This window comes from Fukomys damarensis, unplaced genomic scaffold (assembly GCF_012274545.1).
Source record: "Fukomys damarensis isolate Sample0158 unplaced genomic scaffold, DMR_v1.0_HiC HiC_scaffold_36, whole genome shotgun sequence".
NCBI lineage: Eukaryota > Metazoa > Chordata > Mammalia > Rodentia > Bathyergidae > Fukomys > Fukomys damarensis.
The window spans coordinates 19577728-19589373 of record NW_022900948.1 but is presented as its reverse complement, the minus strand read 5'-3'; the positions used below and the strand labels follow the sequence as shown (position 1 = coordinate 19589373).

The following is an 11646-nucleotide window of genomic DNA, read 5'->3' as shown; positions in this document are numbered from 1 at the left end:
ATATAGAAACTGTTCTTTCAACAGGCTTTTTAGAAGTTCCTTAATCTTCAAAACAAGAAATATATCTTTACATATTGTTGAGAGGATAAATGGATGTGTCTCAATAACCGCTCCACAATTTCAAAATTCACAAAGCTCAGAACACTAAATTTTCAACAAAAGCTAACCTTGGGCTAGCCATTATCATTAACACACTTTCTGGGATGCTAAAATACTAATTTTTCATGATTAGGTGCTTCCTAAGACACTTTGAAGAGAATTATGTAATATATACATTTTATTTACTCTCTAAAATCTGAAAAATTCAATTTCCAAGACATATATGGTCTCAAGATTATTTATGCTTACACATTTTATCATTTAAAAAATTTTAAAATTCATTTTATTTCTTGGAGATAGGTTTTACTTTGTAGCGTCTTGAACACACTATGTAGCCCAGGCTGGCCTCAAATTTGCAATACTCCTGCCTCAGCCCACATCAAGGATTTTAGATAAATAATTTTTGGACCTGCTCTTAGTATAGTATCTGCCCACTTTTACAGTAAAGGTTAACTGCTCATGTTCAATAGAACCTATACTCTAATAAAATGGAAATACAGAGTGGACAGATTTCTAGATACATATGAATTTCCAAAGTGGAATGAAGAAGATAGAAAAATTCTAAACATGCCAAATACAATCAGTGAACTTGAAAATGTAATGAAAAATTTACAACAAAGATAAGCTCAGATCCTGATGACTTCATTACTTAATTCTCCAGAATATTTAGAGAACTATTGCCACTACTTTTGAAACTTTCAAATACAATTGAAAGAGAAGCAAGTTTTCCAAATTCATTTCTAGAAGAATGTATGACTTTGATGCCAAAACCAGGGAAAGACCTAACCAAGAAAGAACTACAGGCCATTCTCCCCAATAATCATAGATGCAAAAATCATCAATAGGATACTTGCAAACAGAATACAAGGGCCATCAAGAAGATTATACACCTTACCAAGTCAGATTTATCCCAGAGATGCAAGGATGGTTCAAAATATGCAAATCAATAAATGTAATACACTCTAACAGTCAAAGACAAAAAACATATGATCATCTCAATAGCGGCAGAAAAAGCATTAAACAAAATTCAACACCCATTCATGATAAAAACCCTGCAGAAAATTGCAATACATGGTCTCTATCTTGACTTGATAAAGGCTATCTATGACAAACCAATAAGCTAACATCACACTAAATGGACAAAAATGAAAACTTTCATGCTAAAATCAGGAACAAGACAAGGATGTCCACTATCACCACTCCTGTTCAATATAGTTTTGAAAACATTAGCCACAGCAATTACACAAGAGAAAGAAAAGCAATAAAGAAAGGAATAAGTTACACTGTCATTATTTGCTTACAATATGATACTCTACATAGAAGACGTGAAAAATTACACCAAGACTTCTAGATTTAATTGACAGATTTAGTAGAGTAGCTGGATACAAGGGTCACCACTCAAAAAATCAATAGCCTTCTTGTACACAAATAACAAAATTACTGAGACAGAAATTAGGGAAACAATCCCTTTCACAATAGCATCCCCCCACCAAATGAAATATCTAGGAATCAATCTAATGAAGCAAGAAAAAGACCTCTACATTGAAAACTACAACACTGTGAAAAAAAAAAAACAGATCAAAGAGGATATAAGAAAGTGGAAAGATATCCCTTGTTCCTAGGTAGGAAGAACCAATATAGTGAAAGTGGCCATACTTCCAAAACTGCTATACAGATTCAACGCAATCCCAACAGTATATTTTACCTAACTAGAGAAAACACAAAAATTCATTTGGAATCAGAAGAGATAGTCAACAGAGATATGACAGGGGGTATCATAATCCCCAACTTGAAACTACACTACAAAGCCATTGTGATAAAAACAGCATGGTACTAACAAAGAAACAGACCCAAGGATCAGTGGAATAGATTAGAAGATGCAGAAACAACTCCAGACATACTCAGCTACCTCATCTTTGACAAAGCAGCCAACCATCCTCACTGGAGGAAAGATAGCCTCTTTAATAAGTGGTGTTGGAAAAACTGGACTTTAACTTGTGAAAGATTAAAACTGGAACCCTATAATTCGCCATGCAGTAAACTAAAATGGAAGTGGATTAAAGATTTAAATATTAAAACAGAATGTTAAATTTGTTGGAAGATAGGTTCTGTAAAACTCTTGGAAGACATTGGCATAGGAAAAGACTTTAAGAACAAATCCCCAATACCATGGGAACTAGCACAAAGAATCAACAACTGGGATCTCATCATTCAAAAAAGCTCTGCACTGCAAGAAAATCATAAACAGAGCTAAGAGACAACCTACAATGTGGGAAAACATTTTTACCAGCTGTTCCTCAAAGGTCTACTATACAGAATATATAAAGTACCCAAAAACATCAAACCCCCCAAATATTAAGATCCAATTCAAAAATGGGCATCTGAAATGAACAGACATTTCTCAAAGAAGCAAAAGTAGCAAATAAACATATGAAAAATGTTCAACATAACTTATCATTTGAGAGATGCAGATGAAAACAACACTGAGAGTTCACCTCACCTCAGAAAGAATAGCTGCTATCAAAAACTCAACAATAACAAGTATTGGTGGGGTTGTGAGATAGGAACCGTCATCATTGTTGATGGGAAAACAGACTGGTTCAACCATTGTGGAAATCAATATGGAGATACAAGGACTAGAAGACCCATTTGTCCCAGTTATCCCTCTGCTGGGTATTTTACAAAAGAATTAGAAGAATCACACCACAGTGATATATGCTGTTCACACCAGAGAAACTATTCAGTATATACACGTGTGTCCTATTTCACTTGAGAATGTCCTCAATGTACATCCACTTAGCTATAAAAGTCTAGTTTATCGTTCTTTATGGCTGAGTAGTACTCCATTTTATTAAAAGCCACATCTTTCTCCAATTCCCAGTTGATGGGCAATTAGGCTGTTTCCAAGCTTTAGCTATGACAAGCACTGCTGCTGTAAACATGGGTGAGTACATATCACTGTGAAATGAAGTGGGAGGGATAGGGAAAAATAATGGAAAAGGGGAAAAAAATAACCAAGATACAGCATTTAAAGGAACAAGATCCCAGTGATGAATGTAACTGTACTGTATACCTAAAATGTACCAATAAAAGAAAAAAATTTTCTTGGCTGTTTTTAATAGTCAAGAATGAACTGTCCATTGCTAACAAAGTTTTGTTAGTCCAGATTCATATTCAAGGACATTAAAAAAATTATGCAATAGGAAAATCTCATATATGACCATGAATTATGTTAAATAAAAAACAGCTGGAACTTTTGCTAAGCAATGTAACTACTGGTTATATACTCATACAAGCAGTATATACCAGGTTATCTTTATCCCTCAGTGAACAAGATCATTACTCTAAACCAGCAGTGGTGAACCTACTGTATGCATCTTTTCTTTCAAGATAAAAGATGTAAATGAGTTGTTTTTTCCAAATGAAAACCTCAGTTTCACATTTAATTGCATTATTGGTACTTTGCAGTAAGTAACTGGGTTTCAGTTTGCAGTTTGGGCATTTTTCTCTAAATGGTTTGTTATGACTGCTCTGTATTAAACAGTAATTTCAGGGAAAAGCAGAGAAACGTTTTAATGTGATTTCAGTGAAAACACATTTGGCATTTAAAAAAATAATTGAGAACAAGTCTAAGAATATCATTATCAGTTGAAATTCTGGCCTGGGAACCACTGGTATAACTTTAAAATCTTGCTGAATCAGGTCTTTTTTTAAAAAAAAAACTCTTTTCATTGGTAATGAACTTTGTATATTAAGAGTACCTGAGTAAGGGAGTTCACAAAGATAGGTAATTTTTATATATTCATAACAACTTCCATATTAACATTTATGTATACAAACATCTGACATTCAGAAGTAAGGACAGAGGTTTGAAGGTGATTTTTAGAATCACTACAGCATACAAAAAAAGGTCAGTAGCTGTAACTATCGGAATTACATAGTTCTAATGACTTGTACCTGTACACTCAGAAACTGAAGAGCATGGACTAGTTCAGAAAATGTTAACTAGCCACAAGGACAAATGAGTGTAACTTTCCTTCAAATCCTTAATTTTAAAAATAGTATTTGAGAGGAGTGATTTTACACTAAATAACAAAAAACTCTTACACAAAACAAAAAACAAAACAGGTTTTAATAAGTAAAACAGATTCTTAATGGGTTTATAATCACCATGAACTAAGGGAAGCCCTAGCAACAGAAATAAAGACTTTAAAATTGCATGCAAAATCTAGTTAACATAAAACACAAAGCAATACCAAAATATCTCAGCCTCCTAGCATGAACTCCAGGTCTTTTTATTTCCAATTATTGGTAATCAAAATATGTACACTTTCACATGCTCCTGGTAGCGTAGTAATAAGCTTTATCATCTAGTTTTACAAATATCTTTCACAGATGGGATGTCACCCAAAAGTATTTTCTTTCACATATTTTGGGCCCATCTTGTGGGGAAAAAGGCACTCCCAAAGATTCCTTGACAACACTTTTGCTAGGTTAACTACTCACATAATCTTTATATATAAAGTTAATGGCTCACCCATTTCACTGATCTGAGCACCACCAGGTATTGAAACTACCTTTCATTAACTCACATGTCAAACAGTTGACTTACCAATGGAAAAAACATTTGTATACTGGTTTCAATGACATCTGGACTTTGACAACTTACATAAGCTTGATCACTGGGCTTTGGCATGCATAGCCAAACATTATCATAGAACTGCAAGGACCACCATGAGATGGTGGCATAAGATTCAGTTTTTAACATCAGTGCCTTTTGCTCCCAGTTCCCTTGTACTAACTCAACTTTGTCCTTCAGAGTACTTCCACATGCTTTGCTTAAGATGTTTATGTAAATTAGTCTTTCTCTATGATCATGAAAACAAAAGTTGGAAGTCAATTGCCCATGGGCAATTGTCTACTATTCACAAGATCTTTAGAAACCATTTGCTTGAGGTCAAGGACAATTTACCATTAAATCTAATCCACATTTAATCATACTAAAACTGCACTTGGGTAGCTAGTCTCAAATTGAGCCTATTTTTCCACATTTTATTGCATCCATGCAGTATGCAATTTTTGATGCTGAATAAGAGAAATATGGCAATCAAAGGCTTCACCACAAGCATCACATTCATACGTTTCTTGGGTTTTGACCTCTGCGTGGATCTTCTGGTGGTTGACAAGGCTGCGCTGCTGACTGAAACTTTTGTCACATTTCTCACACTTGTAAGGTTTTTCTCCTGTATGTATTCTCTGATGTTGTGTAAGACCTGAGTTTCGGCTAAAGGCCTTTCCACATTCCTCACATTTATGAGGCTTATTACCTGTGTGAACACCCTGATGTCGGATGAGATTACAAAGTTGACTAAAACTTTTGCCACACTGTCTGCACAGATAAGGTCTCTCACCAGTGTGGATTCTCTGATGTTCTATAAGAAAAGAGCTTCGACTGAAGCTTTTCCCACAAACAGTACATAAGTAGGGCTTTTCACCAGTATGGATTCTTTGATGTTGTACAAGGTGAGCACTGACACTAAAAGTTTTTCCACATTCATCACATTTGTAAGATTTTTCCTTAGGGTAGACCTCTTGCTGTATAATAAGACTGCAGTTTGGATCAAAACTTTCCTTAGTTTCATTGTATGGATAAATCTTCTCCCTAGTGTGGATTCGCTGATGCTGAATAAGACCTGAGCTTCTACTAAAGGCTTTTCCACATTCCTCACATTTATGAGGCTTGTGTCCTGTGTGAATTCTCTGATGACGAGTGAGGTTGCAAAGTTGACTGAAACATTTCCCACATTCTTTGCACTGATAAGGTCGTTCACCTGTATGGATCCTCTGATGTTCAATAAGGAATGAACTCCGACTGAAGCTTTTTCCACATTCAATACAAAGAAAAGGTTTCTCACCAGTGTGGATTTTTTGGTGTTGTATAAGGTATGTACTTAACCTAAAGGCTTTTCCACATTCACCACATTTATGGGGTCTTTCCCCAGTGTGAATTCTCTGATGTTCAACAAGCAGTGAATTTCTACTAAAGCTTTTCTTGCATTTGGTACAGTGATAGGGTTTCTCACCAGTGTGAGTTCTTTGATGCTCAATAAGGTGTGACTTCCAACTGAATGCTTTCCCACAGTCACTACATTTATGGGGTTTCTCACCTGTATGAATCCTTTGGTGTTTAACAAGGCTCCTTCTCTGGCTGAAACTCTGTTTACACTGATTACACTGATAGGGCCTTTCTCCAGTGTGGATTCTCTGATGTCTAATAAGGGTAGAACTCACACTAAAGGTTTTTCCACAGTAATTACACTCATAGGGCCTCTCACCAGTGTGAATTCTCTGATGTTCAATAACAAATGAACTACGACTAAAGCTTTTCCCACATTCATTACACTGAAAAGGCTTCTCACCAGTATGAACCCTTTGATGTTGAACAAAATGGGCTTTACGAACAAAACACTTTCCACATTCTTCACATTTATGGCATTTCTCTTCTGTGTTTGCTCTCTTCCGGATGTTAGTGTTTCCTCTGAACATTTTCTGTTCCTGGGTCAAAGATTCCCGTGGTATTTCCCACAAGAAGATACCTCTCTGTTTATCTAACCTACCAACAAGTTCAAAGGTTTCTCTACCCATGGGATCCTGGTCAATTTCACTTTTGATTCTTGTAACTATAACACCCTGTGGTTCCACTTCTTCTTCAAGTTCTTCAATTTCTTGTTTCACAGTTGGTTCTTCCTCCTTATCTCTGTTCATAACATCTGAAATACAAACATCAGACAACTTCCTTAATGTCAAGAACTGTCAGAAAATAAGTTAATCAAGATAAATAAAATATAGTGTACTACTCACTGCATTATTGTGAAGATTAAATTATTTCATATATATTAATCATTTAAAATACTACCTCTCAAAGAATACAAGCTGTAAAAATATTATTAAGAGACAAGGTCTTGCTACATTACCCAGGGCTGTACTTGAAATCCTGAGCTCAAGAGTTCCTCTTGTCTCCATTCTTAAGTACTTGGGACTAAAGTTATAATGCACTATGCCCAACTAAATATTATTATTTAATATTCGTTATCTGATGAAATGAACGGGTTTTGGAGAGAGTTATAAAGAATGTTCCTAATTCAGAGAATGACACAGAGGAGCAAGCAGAGTTAGAAGGAAAACTGACAAAGCAATACTGAATAATACAAGGTAAGGTGGTTAAACAAAGAAAACAGGTAGGGGTGGGAATAACCAGGGTATCAGGGCAGAAAGAATATCATGGGAAGAAAACAATAGGTTCAAGAGAATTTAAGATGAGAATGCATTATTGGAATATGAGTAGACCAAAAAATTCACTGAAAGGAATCCAAAGAGGAATCTAGCAAAGATAAAAGAGAAAGAACTAGGGAAAGCTATAATTTATTCATGAATAAGAATTTACTATCAAAAGCATTCTAAGCACTACACAATGAAGTAGGACTCAAAGATAACACATGAAGTCACTACTGAATGAAACATGTTGAGAAAAAATGGATAAAACATGATGAAATATTAAATAAAAAGTAGTTCCTATATAGATAAAATGGCTTTCTTTTAAAAAAAAGGATTGAAGTGACACAGTTTATATGATCTAGACAATATAAAGTATAAAAGAGCATGATGAGAATGATAGAAATGAAGAAAAAAGCAATCTATGGCAGCTTATGACCTCCTTACAAATCGTAGCATTCTTCAAGTACAAATGATTCTTAACCGTCTAATGATATGTGACCCAAGTCTCACCATCTTTTTTCAACTGACAATTTGTACATCTGAGAAATATAAATCTTGCACACATTGAAGAAAATATATGATAATGGTGTAGGATTCAACAGAGTGCCCTACAAGACCCTTAATATATATTAAGGCTATCTCTGACTTCTTTCCTGATTTTCCAGCTTATGCGGCCTCTTTGATAATTCAACTAGAAGATTCAATAACTAAGAGATTCCTATTTGACCCTAAATAAATACTTTGTTTTTTCATAGCCCCCTTTTCTCTCAGATTACTAGTCTTTTAACTGCAGTCATGTATGGATTTTCTCATAACTTACTTCAAACCAATTATTAGGGTATTTTATTAAAAAGAAAAACAAAACAAAAACACTATTTCTTTTACTCTAATTAAGTACTAGCACTCTGATTTCTTCTCAGGCTTTTTACAGTATTCTCTCTCAAATACATTTTCAGTGCACTGTTTCCTGTCACACAAAAAGGAATAAAAAAACTCCCTCAACTTTCTGCTTTTCACCTATAAAATAACCTGTAGTAATACATGAAGATATATGCCATCCTATCCAAATCTAATCCATCTACACTCTGATCCCAGAGCAATTGTTCAATTATTTTCTTAGTTTTTCAATTTACACTTTCCATTAACAGCTTCCTACCACCATATAAATATGTCCAACTTTATCTTGAACCTGAAGTCCCTTCCTTGATGAAAACCAAATGCTGGGGGGAAAATAACCATGCTCAACCTCCTCTCATTCAATTTATTCCACAAGCTACACATAGGGAAACTTCTCATCAAGTCACTAATGTCTTTCAAACCATAATGGGGATTTTTCAGTTCTTATTTTATTCAGCAGTATTTGAACCTATTTCTGCTTTCTATGCTATTACATTCTTTAGGTAGTTCTTCCTTTTCCTAATAAATCCTCCTCATTTATCAGCCTTTGACAGAAAATGTTATACCTAATTGCTAGTTTTATATCCTTACTTGCTCTCCATTTACATCTTCAGGTTATTGCTAGTTAGATGCCTCATAAGGGGCTCACAGTGAACTTGGACATCGCCAAGTAATGTCTTTCTCCACTGTTAATTACCTCTTGAGAGGCACCACTATCAATTACTCTAAAGTCTTAGATTTCCCTCCTTTTTCTTATTGTTAGTCACTGAAATAATTGATTTCTTTCTAGAATCTACTTTCTCCTTTTAAACATTATAATCATGTACCCATCTAACTATCCTTGGCCCTGGTCTTTGAGCTGCATTCAAATTATATTTACTTTAGTTACTCTAGAGAGATGTTTCAAAAATGGAATTGCAGTCACATCATCACATGTAGATTCAGCTTTGAGATCAAATGAGAGCTTGCTATTATCATATTCAGAACTCTTCATAACATGGTCTAGACCTAAACTCAACATCTTGCTCATTCTATCATATTTCATGTAGGTAAGCTATTTGTGTTATAACATTTTCATATTATATTTTTGCATATCTCTTTTATTAAGTGTACTTCAGTACTGTTTACGGGGCAAACTCGTAGTTCTTTAAAATTTAGTAAAGCAATAGATTCTCTACAAAGTCTCTGCCAAATCCAACAGGCTTAGTTCTATTTTTTATTACCAATTTTTATGTTATTGCTTATAACTCCATAATCAGAAACTTCACTAGATGCCATTATTATATTACACTTTAAAACTGTTATCTATTTATCTCTTCCACTGGTTGTAAATTCCTTGTGAAAAGAAAAAAAAATCTATATGCTTACCCAGTGGATACTGCATAATCAGAAACTTCACTAGATACCATTATTATATTACACTTCAAAACTATTTGTTATCTGTTTATCTCTTCCACTGGATGTAAATTCCTTGTGAAAAGAAAAAAAGAATCTATATACTTACCCAGTGGATACTGTTTTGAGGTTTAACTCAAACAAATAAGAATATATGAGTATCTACCTAACTTCCTAAAAGAATCAAATGAAAACATATTAGCAACTATATTAAAAAACTAGTTCTTACTACCAAGGAAACCAGTTAATACATATTAAATATTATTTACCAGTTAGTAAATAAAACACAAATACACTCTTCATAGTACTAACAAAAGATATAAAGCCTAGGAATAAAGAATAATCATAGTAAGAAATGTGTCGCTCTAGCAGAGCATGATGAGTCATGCCTGTAATCCAAGTTACTAAGGAAATGGAAGCAGGAAGATCACGTAAACATTACTTGAGCCCAGGAGTTAGAGGTCAGCCTGGGCCACAAAAAAGACCTCATCTCAAAGAATAAATCAATAAGGATGAAGAAATAAAGAAATGTACAAGAAACACAAATACACTCTTCATAGTACTAACAAAAGATATAAAGCCTAGGAATAAAGAATAATCATAGTAAGAAATGTGTCGCTCTAGCAGAGCATGATGAGTCATGCCTGTAATCCAAGTTACTAAGGAAATGGAAGCAGGAAGGTCACGTAAACATTACTTGAGCCCAGGAGTTGGAGGTCAGCCTGGGCAACAAAAAAGACCTCATCTCAAAGAATAAATCAATAAGGATGAAGAAATAAAGAAATGTACAAGATTCATAAAGCAACATTTTTTGAAAGATAAAAGGACAGTTAATCAAATTGGCTAAAGAAATTTAATACTATTAGACTTTTCAAACTATTTTATGAAACTAAAAACATTACACTAAAAATCACATGAACCAATTAACAACCCTAAGAAATCTAAATTTCAACAGGAAGAATATAGACAATTGGTTAGTGCATCTTGAAAAAGAATTTTAAAGAATAACTCATAAAATATAACATTTTGGTAAAGTAAATTAAACAATGACACTGGCATAAAAATTAATAACACAGGCTGATGAAGAAAATGAATGTAGTCTTTTACACAGAGCACCCTTGAAATGACTACTGGATCTGGACTTGGTGATTACATGTCATAATTATATATAGTCCCATGCTCTGGTCATAGCTAATTTACTTACAGTAGGCAACTAACTCAAAATTGTTGCTCTCCAGGAGGTTTGGAAAATGAAATTTAAATCTGAACATGACTAGATTTGCAACCTATCAACTCAGAAGCTAGAATGATACAAACACATTGGCATAAGGAGGAAAAACTAGTTTGCCAATGAGAAAGAAACAAAGTAAAAGAGAATGTTATGGACTACTATAATGTTCTCCCTGAAAATATTTTTGATGCCCTAAGACCCAGTGTGATGCTACTTGCAGGTGGTATCTTCAGTAGGTAATCAGGTTTAGATGAAGTCATGAGGTTGGGGCTACATGATGGGACTACAGTGGTCTTATAAGAACAAAGACAATATGCTCTTTGGGCCTTGCTACTCCTCTCTCACCCATGTGATGACATAGTGAGAAAGCTACCTACAAGTCTTAAAAGAGAGCCCTCACCGGGAACTGAGTATGTCAGAACCTTGATCATGGACTTCCCAACCTCCAGAGCTGTGAGAGATAAATGTCTTTTGTGTAAGTTACCCACCCAGTCTATGCTATTTTATTATAGCAACCTAAAGTAACTAGGACAGAACAATTTCTGACTCACTGAGATTGATTCAATTTCTGGTTTCAGCTGTTTCCTGATGTTCAGCTATCATGCTGACATAACTCTATAAAATATCCCTACATCCTTATAATTCCCTTGTTGGCTTATGCTAGCTTAATAATCTTTAAAGTTCTAATAATATGGTAGCTGAGGGAAGAGAAGGAAAGGAGATGGTAACGCAGAAATGGATACACTTTA

At 34.5% G+C, this 11646-nt stretch overlaps 1 protein-coding gene across 3 annotated transcripts in view; it reads right to left on the bottom strand.

The window, feature by feature from the left end:
* Window positions 1-4806: 4806 nt before the first annotated feature.
* Znf189 (zinc finger protein 189) overlaps window positions 4807-11646 on the bottom strand; it is a 12739-nt gene continuing 5899 nt past the window's right edge. For all 3 annotated transcript variants that reach the window (XM_010614343.3, XM_010614344.3, XM_010614345.3), the window contains exon 3: window positions 4807-6869. In XM_010614343.3, the coding sequence (XP_010612645.1) occupies window positions 5152-6869 (1718 nt within the window). In that variant the 3' untranslated portion in view covers window positions 4807-5151. The remainder of the gene's footprint in view (window positions 6870-11646) is intronic.